The sequence below is a fragment of the Platichthys flesus genome, chromosome 11 (genome assembly GCF_949316205.1).
Source record: "Platichthys flesus chromosome 11, fPlaFle2.1, whole genome shotgun sequence".
Taxonomy (NCBI): Eukaryota; Metazoa; Chordata; class Actinopteri; order Pleuronectiformes; family Pleuronectidae; genus Platichthys; species Platichthys flesus.
In genome coordinates, this window is record NC_084955.1 from 9477754 (window position 1) to 9497650 (window position 19897).

Here is a 19897-nt window from a genome sequence, read left to right on the forward strand (position 1 = left end):
CAGCTTTGACAGCCCTGAGTCAAGCGCTGAGCCATCAAAGGTTTCAGCTGGCACAGCTGAGTGTCACATATTAGTCTTAAATGATGTGAAAACTGTGAAAGCCCTGCCATCATTACAATTCTTAAGGGAGAAAAAAAAAACGAATGCAGGGATAGAAGGGAGGCTGGCGAGTAATAGTTTAAAAGATCTGAGAAGGTTTGGAAGAGTGGAATGGAGGGAGAGATGGAGAGATATTAGAAAGGGTGAGGCAGAGAAGGGGGAAAAGGGACTTGGAGTGAAAGAGAGCAAGCCACTGTTATGGTGTAGTGCATTAACATTCAGCTGACGCGCCTTGCTCCCCACACTGAAAAAATATACAATTTCACAGCATTATAAGCCCTGTTTATCACCATTTGTTTGTTTCCTGAAACATGAGGGGCTCCGTGGACATAATGATGAATTACTGACTCTTGGATGGAGGGAGAATGGGGGGGGGGAGAAAAAAAAGCACAAAAGCGAGAGTTGGGTCTTTTCCTCTCACATAGAAACTGCTCAACAAAACTGTGACAGAATTCATGCACAATTAATTGGTTAATAGTTCTGCCGATTGTCACTTATGAATCCTTTATTTCCTGCCATTGTATAGAAAACAAAATAAACCTTTTATTCACAATTTCATACCATTATCAATTTCCTAATTGTGTAAAGATGACCTCTGCAGCTTCAGGTTTAAATGACCTGTGCAGCTTCATGTTTAGATGACCTCTGCAGCTCCAGCATCAGCCTCAACATTTTTCTGTCTATGGTTTTCATTTATCTGAATGGACGGGTACAGATGTTTTATGCCTATAGCCACTTTTTCCCAATGTTGAACTTTGAAAAATGGCTCTGAAATAACCAAGAGTCTGTGTGTCTTTTTCTCTCTGCACCCGGCCTTCCTCTTTGTGACTGACAGCGGAGGACACGTGCGGTGGCACCCTGAGGGGCTCCAGCGGGCTCATCTCCAGCTTCGATTTCCCCAGCAGCGACTCCCTGGGCACTGGCGGAGGTGGAGGTGCTGGAGGTCTAGGCAGCAGTGGGGAGTGTAAGTGGACCATCCTGGCAGATCCCGGGGATACCATCTCTCTGGTGTTCACGGAATTTCAGATGGAGGAAAAGTCGGACTATCTGGAAGTAGAGGGATCTGAAACGCCAACCATCTGGTGAGTTGGGTTGTGAGAAGGAACAAGGGTAGTGTTTGTATTTCAGTTGATGTATATACATAGTTCTAGTGTAACTGTATGTTGGTATGTGTTACCCGTATGTCAGTGTCCACAAGTTTTGTGATCTGGCGTTTTTGTTGTATGTCAGGTGGAGAAGGGCACTACATATCATGAAGGAAAATATGTTTAGTGCTATACTGTAGTAGCCTGACGTTGTCATACTCATAATTCTAGTCAGAATATGAGTCTGATACTGCTCCATTGGGCTGTGATTATGGGGCGTGTTTCAACCGAACCAGGAAAAAATATGCCTCTTCACTCAATTGGATAGACCTACAACCAATCAGAGCAACGTCGGTAGTGACGTATGTTAAGTGACGCATAGTTGTTGTCAACTATATCATGACATTGTGAGTTATTTACTAAGTCAGACAGTCACGACTTTCTCTTACCATTTGTAAGTTAGATGAACTTCATCCAATGACCACTGGGTTTTGATTGTGTCCCATCTTCTTCGCAACCATCGGGGCCAGCTGATACATTTAGCTTTTTCCGAATCCTGTAGGAAGGATGGCAAAAACATATTTTCGATCTACAAATGCCTTGATCATGTTTCTCTGTTCCTCTTTCAAAATGATTGCACTGTCGATGTCTTCTAAACCAGAATCAATGGCAGCATCTACACATCTCAGCTATCCAGCGGCAGGCATGTTTGTTGAAAAAGACTTCAACCCAAGTGCCCTTTGGTGACGTGGTTGATAAGGTTACTGTTGATCATCTGTCCATCATCGTATGAAGCCCGCCCTCACAATTTGATTGGTCTGAACAGCTCCTGTTTCTCCCCAACGGAGCAATGGCACACCTAACTTCCCGACCTCAAATGTGGGGTTAAAATCCAGTAGTAAAATTACATTAAGTTCAGATATATAATCTACCTAGCTGAGTAATTTATGTGTTTCGGACGGCGTGTAATCATAAAAAAGAGAAGTTAATGGGCACTCAGAGAGAGAACAAAAAATGTTGGTCTCTAGATTTACTGTTATAAGAGAGTTGGCAGCTCCGAGTTAATTCCAAAGGGTGGAGGGGGCTTGGTAAAACAAGGCTGTATTGCCTAAGGCTTCTGTCTTAGTTCTTTGGATAACGAGGAGGTCTGCCTGCTAAGTTTTCAAAGGATGTAAATGAACAAAGGTTCAGTATGTATGGTTGATTGCGACCATGTTTTTTTTTTATAGGATCAGATCTTTAAAGTCAGCTCTATGCATGGAAAGCTACAGCATACAGAAGAGAAGCTAGCCACCTTTTAACGACTTTTCTTGGATATTTACGAGCAGAAAACATTTTGAATATTCCATGTGGTGCTAAGTGAATTAATTTAAGTCAAGTCACAGAGAAGGTGATTCCCTGTTGCATAATCTTGATGAAGGGGCACATGAATCAGAGTTTTATTTTAAATAGCAGCCTTCAGTCGCTTTTCATTTATGGCTTTCTCGTAGGCTTAATTTGGAAGTCACTCCCAACAGAAACAAGGAAATATGAAATGGATTTGACCTCCGACCTTGAAGTTAAGGTTATCTGTCTCTTCTGAGTCCTGTGCAAATGGGAGCATCCACCAGGTTTATGCGATACTGTCGGGCATTATTTAAAATTGTCTGAAAGAAGCTCTAATCAATCACTGAGCTTCAAGCTTTGTTGTCCCTGAGAGTTGTCATCTAGAGTCGGAGGGAGAGAGAGGCAGACATTGTGTCAGTGAGGGAGGGAGGGAGGGAGGGAGGGAGAGAGAGAGAGAGCGAGAGAAAGAGAGAGATAGAGAGAGATGGAAGGGAGCAGTGCTCAGGGTGGGCCAATAACTGCTAAGTATTGTATTGTTGACGCAGCTAAAGAGAGTATGACATTGAGCTGATATGAGATGACATTGATTTGTTTTGACAGACCACCAGCTAACCCGCTCTGAAGTACAAAAGTTTTAAAATGAACTCTTGTGTCTTCTGCTGTATACGGAATCAATGTTGTTACATTGTTAATTATATTTCATTGCTATTTATATTCTTTTGGTTTTCTGATCAGGAAAGACAGACTTCTTTCCCTGACTCCTCCTGTTAACTGTTTTTGGATGGTACTCAAAAATATTAAATTCTTGAACATTAGGAACAACTTGAGGGAATGTCTTAAAATTTGGGACAAATATTCACTTGGATTTAAGGTGAACTGATACATTTTTAGTGCCTGACAGTCAAAGGTCAAGGTCACACTGACCTTGCATTCCTGTGACCTCAAAAAATTGTTTTGGCCTCATGAGTGTGGGATATAACACCGTCATGAGGGAATTTCTTCTACTTTTGATAAGTTGTCACTCATGTTTAAGTGGTCAAAGATAAACTTATCATATTTAAGTGGTCAACAATAAAGGGCAAAGTACAACCAGTGCGGTAATTTTAGTTATTAATACAAATATAGATTCAAATATATGGTTACATTTTTATGTTACATTACCCATCATTACATTTGGTTTTAAACTAGTACAATTCTGTGTGATTAAATATGTATTTCAGTTTTATACTGAAGTTTAGTGTCTATAGAGGAGATAAATACACAGTTTGTTTATTTATCGATCATTTTAAACCAGCAGCACTTTTTTGGGGGAAGTTTTACTTGTGAATGTGCAGTCAGCAGTCAGCAGGCTTCACTTGAATTCTTTGAAACTCCAAAATGATGTTTTTCCATGTCACCAAATGTCAGAAGATGTCAGGCTGAGTTCTTTTAAGCCCCTACAATCCAAGCGGGACCCAGTGAGCTGAAGTGCAGCTGGGCAATCATTTTAGAGAGATGGCTTCAACTCGGCCAGGTAAACAAACAGACAAAGCAAACAAACACGATTCAAAGCCAGCAATTCTCTCATGCCCATAAAATCTTTTGCTCTTGCCCCCCCTCTTTTTACGAGTGTATATGGCTGTGTACAAGGCCATTGGACAGCTAAACTTTCAAGTGTCCTAACATATAGCACCAGCTGCGATTGGAGACTAGCAAACTGTCAATTTACCCTTGAGCTTTAGAAGTGCTTAACGATGATTGACATCCAAGAAGCTCCTCGTCAGAGAGATGTATCTCCTCTTAGCCTTTTTTAGGCAAATAGCTGTTAGGCCTGACCCAAATTCACCCGTTATCCTCTCTTAACCTGTGCTAATGCAGGTGGTTATCAAGTATTAAACATGATTAAAAAATATGGATGGCAAAAATGTGTTTGCACATGACGAAACTTTCATCCCAGACAGAATAATTAATTTAGTGCTTGGTAATAAGAAAAAATATAATAGTTCACAGGACAGTCCACTACATAGTAATTATTCCTAACATAATTAACAATTAGATCAACAAATAAATTCCACATATGGGATAAAAGAAAAAATAAATAATTGCAATTACATTGTAGATTCCTCCATACAGGGAACACTGACTGGTTTAAGAGTAGGCGCATGGGGATTTGTTGGCTTTGTAAATGTGTCAGTTTGAAATGTTTATGGGTGAGTTATGGTGGAGCTTTGGGAAATGGAGGCAGTGATATTTTTCTCTGTCCCAAATGAACACTTTGAAGGCAGTTTGTTTGAAAGCTTCAATCATTAATGGTCTTAGCAGTCTGCAGCGCTGAACTATTGGAATTATGTTAGACAGCTCCCAGCAGAGAAAACAGGCACCTACAAAGCTCCGCACCAGACCCGACCCATCACCTATGATTAAACACACGCTACAGTCACTTACATCAAATTAGTTTGGGCCTTCTTGTCCTCCTGTTTTGGTGTTTGAATTGTGTGCTTCTAAATGTATTGGTCAATCATTGCAGCATCTATGTGACAACGTACCTTCTTTGCAGCTATTGTAGCATATACTTTTTGCACTTTTTACAAGCAGCCACCTAGAATTTATTCCCCATTGCCTTTCTCTTGATGAACTAGCTAGTTTACTGTTTACTGTTTGTAGTGACAGTTATTTGAGCGGAAGAGAAATTCACAGGAGTGGTTTCACGTAACAAATAATTTTGTAACGTTGCTTAATGTTAGCTGATTTGGATAAAAAAAAAATGCACAACCATTTAAATTCTGATTTCTCCAGAAATTAAAATTACTTAACTCCTTACCCACTTACTCAGACAAATGTAAGGATTATACATTTTAAGTTATGTATGGCATAAAATGGTAAAACCTAGTAAATGTGGAACAGTCCAATGTTGCCAACCAGTTTTCCTAAAGTGGAAGATAGATGATTGCTAATTAATAAAAACAATTTGTGATAGTGGAAAGTCCACGATATCCAGGACCGTGGGGCATGAAAATATGTTTTGCTGACATATCTTAGCAGCTTTTATCCTTTTCATCAATTGAAGATTTCTATCAGATCTCTGCAAATGAGTTTATCGATTCCATTGCGGTCACGCTGAGGAAGGTTGATGTGAGGCTACACATCAATCACAGTGGAAATAGACAAAAAAATAAGCCATCTCTTTCCTTTTTTCAAAAGCCAACATCGGATTCTTCCTAAACTAAGAAAAATAGTTCTTTGTTATTCTTCTGCCCTTTAATATAATTGTACAGCCTTGTTCACAAAGGGCAAAAACAACAAGCTTTGGATTACATGCCACTCATTATATCAAATGTGTACATGAGGCATAAAACCTGTAAGGATTTTTGTGGATTTGAGAGGTGGTGTTTAACCTACACATTAGGGAAGTCAATTCTCTACTCTACGTGTCTTCCGATATTTTTCTGATTAGCATTAATTCTGCAAGTTGTAAGAGTCCAGACATTTTTAATTTTTCCACTGAGCAATCTTGAAATATCTAGCTTGGTTCACTGAGGAATCTGGCAATATCCTGTTTGGTGCACTGAATATGAGCAGTGGCTAAATGATTCTCAGAGGAAGTTTACAATATTCAAAGCAGGTTGAAATTACCATATGTATTAGATTCAATTTCTTCTTTCTGGGATTTATTATTGATCTTCTCAGGCAAAATATCAAAATGCCTCCAAGAGATGTGCTCCTCTGTGATCCAGGTCTGAAGAGGCAACCTTTAATTGAAAGTATGTGAATTGACAGTCAACCCAGGTATTTCACCAGGGTAATTAATGTAAGAGGCCACTGGGTATACAGTGACTGCATGGCTCACTGTTTTCAGAAGCCAATCTGCTGGCAGTATCTCCTGAAGAGCTTCTGAAGAGGAAGTAATTTGATGAAGGATAGAGAGCACATAAAATATTCTTACAAATACTCCCTCTTGTCAGATTTTATAGAATGTGTGTGGGAGTAAAAGCCCAAATCACCAGGCCTTATCTTTTTTGACAAATTTGAATTGATCGCTCATTATCTGGGGTGCACCTATGTATAGGCTGCCTCTGTGAGGCAGAGGAGAGGCACTTGGGATTTCAGCTTATTACTCTGGCCTCAAGGCCACGTTTGGCCACAGTACCTGCACATTGGGACTCATTATGTTGGTATTTTTGATGAGATTGCCATGGTCCCTTCAACCCCTCATTCTATCAAATAAGCCACGTTATACTCAGACTTCATGAAAACTCTTCAATGTGCTTCACATGCCTACATCTGAATTTACCATTAGTATTGGAGAAGCCCCAAATCAATGATATGAAGCATTTTAAAACTTGGATAAAACCAAGCACATGAAAAATCTGCACTCAAGCCAAGAAATAATCTTTGAAATGCCATATTGCATATATATGAAGGAAGAAATACCCAGCTAAGTAAGCCTTCAGAGATAGAATGGCAGTGCAATATGGGAGGAATCCATTTTTTCAATTGGACTTTCTCATCTTTTGTCGCTCAGTATGCACTGGGGTAGATACAATGAGAAAACAGTAGACAGCACTCATTTGTTCAAGCAATGCACTTGTTTCCACGACAGTAACAATGACAAGTAGCAGTGATGTGCATCAATATTTTGTGAAGAACAACCCTGAATTATTTTGTGCGACCATTCAGCTGATGTTATAGTTTATCACAAACTGGACAGACAAGGGCAACTTAACAAACAAAAGGCTGTGATAGAAATAATATATTCATACAATCAGTCACAGAACGTTTTCACTGACATCACGCAGGATTTAATATCTTGACCTATGCAGTCATGATAACATTGAGGCACGCAGTCATCAATTGTTCAGGTCACATCTGATGCTGTAAGTCTTCTTCCTTTGATGATTTCCAGTATATGAGCACATTTGTGGTCTTTCGGGAGCACAGTTGCTGAAGGGAGTGGCGAGTCTATTCCCACTTTGAAAACCAGGCATCAAAAATATATATCTTCACTTTGTACTTTAATGTAACGGGGATAATTATGTATGCATGGTTGTGTTGGATAAATCAATAGTTTTCTCTGTGTAAAAACAAATAATAACCACCGGAGAAACATTCTCTGTCATCATGGCTTTATTTACAGTTGATGACACATCATGTTTCACTTGCCCTGCCATTCTCTGCTGTTATGACAGCTATATATTCACCTCTGCTGCTCCTAAGTTCGTAACATCACTCCTGTCCTGCCTGGAGCGTCCGAGCACCTTCCTGATGGGTAGAGCTTTATTGTCACTATCCATTTTCTTTTAGACTTCGAGCGGAAATCTTGTGTTAATTTGCAGCTTCCACTGCAGGAAACTTGTAGGCGGTTTCCTCTACATAGTTCAGCCACTTGAAGGCTGTTCTTTTTCATTCTGCTCCATACATCAGGCTCTTCTATCAATGAAGCAATGTGAGAAAAGGTCAGCTTTTGTGTGAAAATTAATTACCTTTTAATTCCCCTGTGAAAGCTGCCTTCATCTCCCCTTACAATGGATAATATGAAATAAAAAAAAAGTAGTTAAACAAAGTCTCAGGTAGTTTGAAAATCAATTAAAAATCAACATGTTACAGCATTTAATCTGTCTGATAAGACGCATTTTACCTCTTTAGGTAATCAACTGCATCATGTTTCTTTCCGCCTGTCCCAAGTCTCTGTTTCAAAGCTACAATGGCATTGTGCTCTATTGACTGTGGTGTGACAGGATACGGTGCAGGACCAGCAAGGCAATTGAAAAAAAAAAAACTAGCTGGTTAGCCAGACAAACATGAAGGCCCCTGGCAGCTCTAAATCTCTACGATTATTGAGAGTCTCTGATGCTGTGGCCACACGCTGAATACATCTTTTGCTTTAAAGCACTGAAGTCAGTATTAAGACAGACGTGGTCTCACAACACACAGAGGTTTAACAGAGATAAGCTCAGATATGATGATCCGTGTCTGCACATTTAGGTGAAACATACAGACTTTTCTGGACAGACCTAGCATGATACTCAAGTAGTGGACGTCTCATCGCTTGCTTGCGCCATTATCTCTTTGAAATATGGTTCTTAACTGAAGTGCAATGAATCCTGGGATAGGTTGGGCTGGGAAGAATCCCCCCATTGGAGTCTTTGTTTTTCTGCAATGGAAAGACGCATTTGAAGCAGCCTTGTGATGCAATTGTTCTTCAAATGTGGCCGCTGAAGGATACAGCCCATGAATAGAGACCCAGCCTTTTTGTCCTACCACTTTACAAACACACACACAAAGATTTCAATCACCGAAAAGCTGTCCGTTTGAAATAAAGTGAAAGCAAATGACAAGTATTCTTTTATTTGTGACTCTTTCCACTCAGGATGACTGGGATGAACATTCCAGCTCCAATCATCAGCAACAAAAACTGGCTGCGGCTGCATTTTGTGACAGAGAGCAACCACCGCCACAAAGGCTTCAGGGCTCAGTATCAAGGTAAGACATGAATACTTAATTTGCCCATGGTAATAGAGGGTCCCCTTCTTCAGCAAAAAAGAGATCGTTGTAGGAGAAAAACTGTGCAATTACAAAACATTTTTTGATCTTTGTTAACTGAATATTAAACACTTTGATTAATGCCCCTCTGTAGAGGGCACTGATGCCTTTTCAGCTTCAAACCATTGACTTCAAAGGAATTAGTTAATCAAATATTTGACAGTTAAATTCTGTACATACTCTTCTACTTCCTCTGATAAAATTCAGCTTCAGGAGCTCAGTAATCCTTTGCCCTCACATTGTTCTATGGCGTGACTTATGTCTATGCTTCATATACTATAACACAGAGGCTTAAAGCCAGGCTGCAAGCCAGATATTAAACCTGCAACTTAACCATCACCAGCTCGATAAAAACTTTCAATAAAGTGCATATGTGGCAATACGGTAAATGGAAGACACAAAATCAATTGCTTGAAAAATCGCATTTCTCATCTATTGCAGTGCTTTGTTGTGCAGTGGTGGCGCTCTTATATGGGTTTATTTTTAATGCAAAGGGGAGATACCTCAAGTGAGAAGAGAAGAACTAAGTTATTTATTTTTTACGCAGTGTGCTTTTGAAAAGTCCTCATGTGGTCTGTGAAGGCATGTGACCCAATGCAATTGGCATGTTTTGCTTGTTGCATCATTAATTGCTTTTGCATATTCAATTTTAAGTTTTGTAGAATTGCCATCCTTGAGCTCCCCATTGATTCTGCATGAAATCCCCCCCCCCCACAAGCTATAACCATTAAATCTGCTCTAACCAATCAATTTCTATCCACTGTTTAATATGTCAGAATTATATGAACAGACAAACATGAAAAACTAATTTAGAGTTTATGGAATTGCCAAGGTAACCCTTTGGAATGCATCAGGGCCATTGAACTAATTTCTTCAGAGAAAGGCTGCACACCAGTATCAATTACATGTTGATGTTCTTCAAAGTGCCAAGTATTATCCTGAGAAAGAAACACTTGTACTGTATCTTCTCACATCTAATACTGTAACTTCTTTATCTAATGAACTCTTTCTGTTACTCTCGACCAGTGAAAAGCTCTGGAGAGCTTAAATCCAGAGGGGTAAAATTATTACCAGGAAAGGACAACACTAACAAACTGTCTTTGAGTAAGTCTTTATTTTTCTTATGCAACTGTTTCACTGTTTGGATTTTTTGTTTGTGTAGGACTTGCTTTATTTCTTGTCTCTTTTTTTTTGCTGCATCATTTGGTGACAGAATTAAGCTACAGTACTAGATTTAGCAGAAGTGCAGTCTCTTTTTCTTTCTCATACTCCATATCCCCTGCAGTCCGGGACTTCCTGTCCTGATAGAACTGAACTCATTTAGATGTAAATAATGTATCTTGCAGCAAAATGCTAAATTTGATCAGCTGCAAATGTCCAAAACTTCCTGTGTCTCATTTTGCACTATTGAAACAATACATCAGGCTGACTTATGTCCATTCACTGTGTGATCTATACACACAGAAGTAGTCAAGGTTGAGTGACCTCTCACGCAGATGATTTGTGTACACTCAGACTGAATTGAATGCATTTTAATTGCTTGCAGAGCTCTGTCATTAACATAAATCAGGAACACAATTCCCTTTAACTCCACAGTGTGCTAAACATTTCAGTGATAACAGGTTGTAATCTTTATTGCCTTATGTGTCATTGATTCTGCATTGCATGGTGACATGAATAATGCAAAGGGCTGTAATCTCTTCTAAGAGACAATACTGTATATCATTTAAAAGACTGAAGAGATGCTTAATTTGCCTGGTGGATTCATTGCATATAATTGAACTCATAACTGCATTATAACCCACAACAATTTACTTCAAAGCTAATGAACTTCCTGAAAGAAGTAAAAGGAGAAAATATTTGCTGATAGTATTATGGTAGCATTAAAACCGATGGGTCTCTGTGTGTGGGTTGATGTCTTACCTCAAATATTGCAGCGAACTTTAAGGATAATTGGGATACTACATCATTCATGAATTTCATTTCCAGTGCATGAGGTGTTTGATTTACAGAACAGAACATAGAGAGATCGCTTGAGTCCAATCCGGTACCTTACCTTCCTACAATGGTAAAGGCTATGCAAGCATATCTGCAAGACTCTTTCCAACTCCAGCAATTGAAAGTTAAAGGTCATTTTATCATCTTATTCACTGCCAAGTCCAGATGCATTTCTTTTTATATTGTCTCGTACAGGTAAGAGACTTGCTTTTACCCTTGGCCCTCACTCTGATCTCACAAAACACAAATGTTTATTTACAACAGTGTTGCCAAATACCTGGCAGTTGATAGTCCCTGACATTGAGAGATGAGCTTGATTTGTCCAACTACATGCGTGATTTCCTGGAAGCGAATTTTGTTACCAAATATGACGAACATTTGAAGTCAGATTTATCTACTCTCCGAGTGCTTTCCACTGCAGTGGGTGTTTTTCTGAAAGTGTGAGGCTTGGAAATATCAAGTGTATCTCTCACAGCGTTCTTGGTCCTTGTCTTTCTCACTCAGTGAATGAAGGAGGAATCAAACAGGTGTCTAATTACTGCCCTGACCCGGGGGAGCCGGAGAATGGCAAACGGATTGGCTCTGACTTCAGGTGATTTGGCGCCTCTGCAGCCCTAGTGAAGCAGCTTGGGTTTAGAAGTAGGAAAACATGCTCTCCAACCAATTTACCCAGTCACCATTACTGCCATAGTAGATGTATTTACCATTTTCCTCAGCCACGGAGAATCCTCTTGTGAATATAATCCATATCCTAAAAAAATGACAATATCCACATACTATATCGTATTTTAGGAGACTATTTACTTGGACATTTAACAAACTTTGTATACATTTCTGTTTGTCTTGTGAGTCGTATAGAATACACATAATGCAGCTTTAGAAACCCTCTCTAAATGAGCCTGTTACAACAGAGATTTAGTTACTTGTGCTACAAGTGATTTGTTTCTTTGTCAATATAAAATGATATATGCTCCGAGCCTAAGGAGTGTCCTGTCCCAGTCAACTCACAGTCTAGACATAGTGTATGTGTGGAAAGTGAAGGGAGTTAATAAATAAATATATTTGCCAATTTATCTACTGAATGGAATGTATTGATCCACTGTCCAATATGAACCTGTAATGAATGACATGAAAAATAATACATCTCATATTTGATCAGGAGTCATTTTTGACGCATTGATTGCTTTTCCAGGCACTAACGCTGTTTTTTATCTTCTCAGCATCGCAGCAACTGCTCAATTTACCTGTGATGAAGACCATGTGCTGCAGGGTTCCAAAACGATTACCTGCCAGCGTGTAGCCGAAGTCTTCGCTGCTTGGAGCGACCACAGACCCGTCTGCAAGGGTGAGCCAGGCTACTGAAAAGCTAATAATAAAACAGTTTGATTAAGGCATTGCCTCTGGATACAGGCTTGATGCAGATAGAGGAAAGTTCTGTTAATTATGTATGAAAGCCTCCTCTGCAGCACTCTGTTTTCATTCCAAACTGCTCTGGCTTTTATTATATGTTTCATAATACCTTGAGCACCTTTTAGGACTTGATTAAATGTAATGCAGTTCGTAGACCTTCTATAAAAAACATATTACGTTTCTATTTTGTTACAATTATTGTAAATGTATCAGTCCTACATCTGACTTGTAGAGTCTTATATTATTTATAATATGCACGCTGAACAATGATATATTATGAATGTATATCTTTTGAATTGATAAATTATAATTTGAATCTCTCTTAAATACATTGTCCTTGTCTCCCTGTTTGTCTCTATATGGCTGCAGTGAAAACGTGTGGGTCAAATCTACAGGGACCATCAGGGACCTTCACATCCCCTAACTTTCCTATCCAGTATGAGAGTAACTCCCAGTGTGTCTGGATCATCACAGCCAGTGATCCAAACAAGGTACCACAGCAATGTTACAACCTAACATGTTTCTCTCCTCTTCAGATGTCTAAATAGATAAATTAAACAGGGATACTGGATGGTGCACAAGATAAGCTTTGGGTCACACATTCATATCTGCTTCACAGCATATTTAATGCAGTTGCAATGTAAATATGGCAATTATAAAGATGAAATAACACTTAACTGGATCCATTTGTTGAAGAAGTCCCAGAGAGCGCTAAGAAGAGTTTAAGTAAGTGGTCCCCTTCTCTGTTTTTGCTAGAGAAGTGTAACAGTACCTCATTAGATGTAGAGTAAGCACAGATAGGGAAGCTTCTTCTGTTGCCCCATGAGTGAACCTTCACCCTTTACATTAGAACATGCAGTATTTGTCCAGGCATTCCATTTCTGTATATCTATTTATGAGTGCATTTATTTTCCAACGGCCTCCCAAGATGGGAACAGGTTATATAGAAAAGGCATGTATTTGACTTAAGCTCACCTTAAGTGTCACTCATTAATATATTAGCTGCAGCGGGATCACATTTCCGTTCTCACTACGCCACCAGTGTATGGTTGGCTGGTGGTAATTAAGCGATTCACATCATTCATCTGGGACAACAGAAATGGAGAGAAATAATGATTAAATGAGACCAGCTTTTCCCCAAAGTGAAGAGGTCAAAGCTGTTTTCCTAATTGTCATTACGGCCTCTACATCAAATTCCTCTATTGGTATTCTGTCCAGTGAGGCAAATACACAGGGGTGTCATCTAGGTGCCATCCTGCTTATAAACAATAACCAACTACTGCTCATTTAATACTCACCCTCTCCAGGGCAAACAAACCATGGACTCGGCACTGAAACTTGGTACATTAGTGTTATTATGGTTATAATGTGTGTGAGTGCATTGTGTTGAAGCTTTAGCACATGTATTTTGTGGAGACATTTTCCTGGCATGACCAGAAAAGATTATGCTTAGTATGAGCACTTGTCATCAACATTCATGTTAGTACAGTATATCCTCTTTTCGTCACTAACCCATACACGCAAAGTGAAGAGCGAGGTAGTGTGGTTTAATTGTGTAATGTCTCTGCAGTAGATTCATGATTATTATGAGTCTAAGCAGATGTTGCCAATTTGATTTTTGAAAATATCATCTTTTGTGATATTGTATACATATGTGAAGAAAATAAAAGATGTACCATTGACAGCTGACCTGAAACTCTCCTGGATGAGTGTGGACAGGCAGTGGATAATGTAGGCCCCTTGAATTGGCTCGTATCATTTGATTTGACAGTTTGTGCGAAACGGTGCTGTTATCTTCTATATAGCACTGATGGGTGTTTATGATGTATAGCATGGATGTGAACTCTTTGTCAAAGCCTTATTTTGTTAACACTCAAACATTTTATGGAAGTTAAGTCTTTTTGTGTGCCATCCATTTTTAGTTGTAGTTGCTGTATATTTCATAAAAATACAAGAGTAAATTGCACATTATGCAGCTATCTAAAGTATGAGATAGAAAAATAAAGTCCCTGGTTCTGAAGCATTGTTTGCTGTCTGCTTGTGTATGTGTATGGCATTACACTTTAAATAGGCTTGTCTCAACGTTTAGTTGTCTCCAGAATCAGAGTCAAATAGTCCAAATATAAGGAAATCAGTATAGGGTAAAACATTAATATTCTGAGCTGGTGAAGTGATTTTCGCGAATAATTTCACGGCCTGCGGATGTCCATCACCTTTGATGTGCATGTGAAAATGCTTTCTAAATGTTAATTCTAAGTGTGTGAATTTGTGAAACGCAAAAAAGTCTTACAAATTCTAATGTGTAATAAAGTTTGGTCTGCATGTATAACAAGAGTCATCAGAAGATAAAATATTCCCAAAGCAAAAACTTCAGTACCCGATTAACATAATAATAAAATTTTCCACTCGTGCTGTGGATGCACAAACAGAAGTGTAGATCACTTAATCCTGCAATTCCCATCGCGTGTGTGTGTGTGGGGGGGGGGTGGATGCATTCATGTATTTGAATGTGCAAATTTGTAAAAAAATCAACTTGTTTGTACACATGTTGTCATGTACAGAAATGTTTTGTGTGAAAAGTAACCTTGTTTAATTCCCATCCAATTGGGAGAGTCTGGTTTTTATGCATGAATACCATGAATAAGATTGACTTTTAGTTATGCACTTGATTTTCCTTTTTTTTAAAATGTTACTGTTCCATTATGAGTCTTCTTTGTGTTTTTGAAATCATTTTTATTCTCTGTACTCTGCTGTACTGTAAATGAGGTCTTTACGTCTATTTATTCCTAAATTAAAATAAAGGTTGAATAATTCTGTTCATTGACATTATGAAAACGCATATTTATCATGTCAACGCATGTGCACAAATGTTGTGCACTCTTTTGAATGTTAAAATAAGAAGATGGTAAATCTACTTCTTGTTATCAACAGGTTATTCAGATCAACTTTGAGGAGTTTGACCTTGAAATTGGGTATGATTCACTAACCATAGGAGATGGAGGGGAAGTAGGTGACTCCAAAACAATAATACAAGTGTAAGTACTGATGAAATACCTCATTGAATATATTATTGAATTATACATTTACAGTTAAATGTTGCACATAACATTACATCTTTATTCTACAAGGAACCTTTATTTAATCGAAAAGGTGCACCATTTGAGTTGAGGCTTACTTTGTTGAAACCATGCCTCAGTTTGTTTCCGTTTATTTTGGAAGAACTTTTACATATAACATTGGGAGACAAGACAACATTTGACATTTTGACATGCCTTTTTTGCTCCCCTGTCTGCAGGCTGACTGGGAGCTTTGTCCCAGACCTGATTGTCAGCATGTCCCATCAGATGTGGCTTCATCTCCAGTCTGATGAGAGTGTGGGCTCGATCGGCTTCAAGATCAACTATAAAGGTATAGAGACTTTGATGCTGATATTATCTCTGATTGTCTGTAATCATGTCTGTGTCTGTTTTCCTTTCTGCCGTGTCATTCTATCTGCCTCCTGTCTCTCCTTGTCTTCTATATCTCCTTGAAAAAATTGTTTTAACACGTTCACAGGCTTTTTACCTGGACTTTTATAGATGTTAAACAGAAAAACTACATTTTATATAAAGTATTGCTTGACTTTATCTTCTACCCTCCCTCTCTTCCTCTCCTCTCACCCACAGAAATTGACAAAGAGAGTTGTGGTGACCCTGGTACACCTCTGTACGGCTACCAAGACGGTAGTGGCTTTTTAAATGGGGATGTTCTGCGCTTTGAATGCCAGTTTGGATTCGAGCTCATAGGGGAGAGGATGATAACCTGCCAGAACAACAATCAGTGGTCGGCTAATATCCCAATCTGCATATGTGAGTCCGGCGCTGACTTGTTTTCACGACAGCTAATGAAGCAATTACTTATGCTCTTGGAAAGTTCACAATGACATTAAACTATTGAAGGATTAATTGCATTGTTGTTAAATGACCATGCAGTGCATGAAGTGTAAACAGCAATATACTTAATGTAAAATAGGAAATTGATAGCATATCCTTGCCTTGTTATTTGAAGTTGATTTTAAAAATAAGGACGTAGGTAACACACTTTTATACTGTACAAATACTCATTTCTCGATATAACTTAAACCCCTTTGAGGAGTTTCACTATACCTAACCCATATCCTTAACAAACATGTATTATCTTCTGTTTGTACAAGTTGCCTGCGTCCATAGGGAAAGTTTATATTAATCCTGGGCACCTATAAAGCTCTATGTCTGTATTTTTGTGTATTCTATGTTCAACCCTGCCACAGTTTCCTGTTTCTTCAACTACTCCACCACCATGGGATCTGTGCTTTCTCCTGATTGCTGAGCTTGTTAAACAGTCCTCACATTGTTATATATACCGATCTATGTGCATGATCCTATCATGGCAAAACCCACAGTGTAGATGGCCATATGTTTGTCCGTATTTTTTCTTAAATTGCTGCTTAAATATTTTTCACGTTCCATTACACAGTCCCCTGTTTCTCCAACTTCACTGCCCCCATGGGGACGGTGTTGTCTCCTGACTACCCAGAAGGCTATGGGAACAACCTCAACTGTGTGTGGCTGATTATCTCAGAGTCGGGCTCCAGAATCCACCTGGCCTTTAATGACTTTGACCTGGAGCCCCCCTATGACTTCCTCACTGTCAAAGATGGGGACCAGTTAGGGGCCACGATACTAGGACGCTTCTCAGGGGCCGAAGTTCCTTCCCACCTAACGTCCAACAGCAACGTACTGCAACTGGAGTTTCAGGCTGATCACTCTATGTCTGGACGGGGCTTCAATATCACCTATAGCAGTAAGTGACTATATTAGATCAGTTTAATTCTAACAATCACAGTAATTTGTATCAGCATTTATAAGCGAGTGCAAGCCTCCGCCTCATTCTATTCAGGGTAAGAGATCATTTCTACTGATGTCCGGTTGGGACTGCTACGTTTGATCTGTTTTGTCTGTATCCATAAGCTTTCAGAAGATGTCCACAAGAACAGACTAAATGAATGCAGAGCAGGGACAGGCTCTATCCGTTTACATATCTAACGTATAAAATATTTTCTAAATAGGCCAGGCTCTCAAGGGGAGAGCCTGGCCTAGGGTATAGAGCGGGTGCTCTGCAACAAGAAGGTCGCTGGTTCGAATCCCACTCTATCCCATCTGCATGCCTAAGTATCCTAGGAGATAAGATACTGAACCCCTAGATGGCCCCTCATAAACTGATGAGTGTTCAAAAAAATGTAAGTCGCTTTGGATAAAAGCGTCAGCTAAATGACATGTAATGTAAAGCAGTTCCAATTAGATTTTGATGCAATTAATGTCTGACTAGTTATATTTAATTAAGATCAACAGCACTTGTATTTTTTGTGAAGGTTCCATTTACAATCAATACTCTAGTTCTTTTGTGTTTTTTTTTTAATGATTGCTTTTAGCAAAAGCTCTTCTCCATAGGGACCGTAACTGCCTTAAGAACAGCAGCATTTAGGGCAGTACTTGTAGTGTGAAACCCATTATCAAATGCAACACCACTGTAGTTATTTCTCCCCTGGTTTGGTACAACAAGTTCTAAATACGGAGGCTATTGTCACCCTGAGGTTCACAAAGCAGGCTTGTGTTCGTTTTTTTCTCCCCTCTCCCACAGACAGCTACATCCATTTCCCTTATCTACCTACTCCTCAAAGACCCCATTCCTCATTCACACAACAGTGTTTGTAACTAGATCTTGTTCTCTTTCTTCTCATTACAAGCTTTTGGGCGTAATGAGTGTCCTGACCCTGGCATACCGTTGAATGCCAGACGCTTTGGGGACAGCTTCCAACTGGGGAGCTCCATCTCCGTGGTTTGTGAGGAGGGCTTCATCAAAACGCAGGGGGCTGACACCATCACATGCCATCTGGAGGAAAGCAAAGTGATGTGGAGTGGACTCATTCCCAAATGTGAAGGTACTGAAATGGAATAGCCAATAACTGTGTAGCTGTGGGACAGGTCCCAACTCAACTATTGAGTTGGGAAGAGAGAAAACACAACAGAGGGAATTTGGATGAAGAAGTGAGTGGGTTATGTGGAGCAAGCAGCTCAGAGTCCACCCATACTGGGCTACATTTATCTTTTTTTTCAGGTGCTTGTGTAACTCCAGTCCTTTGGTGACTCATCCTATATATTTTCTTCCAGTGTTTTTTATTTTGGTTCAAAAAGATTATTAGAGTGTTATCCTCTTTAAAAACACTGGCTAACTTCTCCATCCATCCCTCACCCATACTTGTTCTTTCTGACACACCCACATCTCTTATCCACCCAACCCTTCTCACAATTTTGCCACATCTCTGCTCCTCCAGCTCCTTGTGGGGGTCACTACTCGGGTCCATCGGGTGTCATACTGTCCCCGGGGTGGCCAGGCTACTACAAAGACTCACTGAGTTGTGAGTGGGTCATCGAGGCTGAACCTGGCCGTTCCATCAAGATCAGCTTTGACAGGTTTGTGTGACAGTGCTGCGGTAACTCAGCCGTGGAAACAAACATACACACACTCTCAGTCAGAGATACAGACAAAGATCTGAAAGTCCAAATCCCTCATGTACTTATATCCACATACTGTACTACATGTGAGAACTATACACTGTATACCAATGTGAAACGCAGAGGTGATACCCTTAATCTGAAGTAGAAACAGACAGTTAGAGGAGGTGGAATGCAGACCTGTAATAAGTTTCCAAAAGTGTTGAAAGCCTTGAGTAACTTTTTAATTTACTCACTGGCTCCTGCTCCCTTCCAGATTGCTGCAATAAAAAGAAAATAGTCCTACTCTAAAATCTTTATTTCTCAAATTAAATAACCCAAACCATAAAATCATTATATTTTATCAGCCATCACATGAATTGAGCCAATTTTGTTTCTTAAGCCTAATTAATGCAGTTTATATTCGTTTTATAGAGGAAATAGTATGTTTCTTTTTTTTTTTCCATATTCTTGGCTTAAATAACGAAGATAGGCATGAATTGTTAGGCCTCCGTGCCAACAATAGCCAATGTCAGATACATCATGTTATCAGTCTGCCTCTGCCCATCTGTCCCATTCTCATGAATATGATATCTCCACAATGCCCTTAGGGAATTCCTTCAAATTTGGCATTTAAGGTCAAAGGTAGACATTGTGACGTAATGATCTGCAAAAATCCCCAATTTTTTTCGACATAATATGACCACAACTTCCCTGGTAGGAAAAGACATACAACCACAATCCAATAATTCTTGTCTCTTTCTGAAAATGTCTGAAAGTATTTTCCCACAATATGATGCTGATGTCACTTGTTTGATGATTTAGGGACCTGAGGGTGACCACAGATCCATATCATATCAGAGCTCCAAGAGCTCATCGATCTTATACTATTGCATAATTTGTACTTTCTGTTTAGGCCTTGTCTTCTCATCTATCTTGTCAAAATCT

The 19897-nt window shown here is 39.4% G+C and overlaps 1 protein-coding gene across 1 annotated transcript in view; it reads left to right on the plus strand.

Moving 5' to 3' along the window:
- LOC133965309 (CUB and sushi domain-containing protein 3-like) overlaps window positions 1-19897 on the plus strand; it is a 205497-nt gene that overhangs the window by 54870 nt on the left and 130730 nt on the right. The window contains exons 5-17 of the mRNA XM_062399793.1: window positions 935-1003; window positions 1043-1181; window positions 8857-8969; window positions 10056-10133; window positions 11532-11619; window positions 12248-12372; window positions 12807-12928; window positions 15369-15472; window positions 15733-15845; window positions 16103-16285; window positions 16932-17258; window positions 18202-18396; window positions 18790-18928. Of these exons, the coding sequence (XP_062255777.1) occupies window positions 935-1003; window positions 1043-1181; window positions 8857-8969; window positions 10056-10133; window positions 11532-11619; window positions 12248-12372; window positions 12807-12928; window positions 15369-15472; window positions 15733-15845; window positions 16103-16285; window positions 16932-17258; window positions 18202-18396; window positions 18790-18928 (1795 nt within the window). The remainder of the gene's footprint in view (window positions 1-934; window positions 1004-1042; window positions 1182-8856; window positions 8970-10055; window positions 10134-11531; window positions 11620-12247; window positions 12373-12806; window positions 12929-15368; window positions 15473-15732; window positions 15846-16102; window positions 16286-16931; window positions 17259-18201; window positions 18397-18789; window positions 18929-19897) is intronic.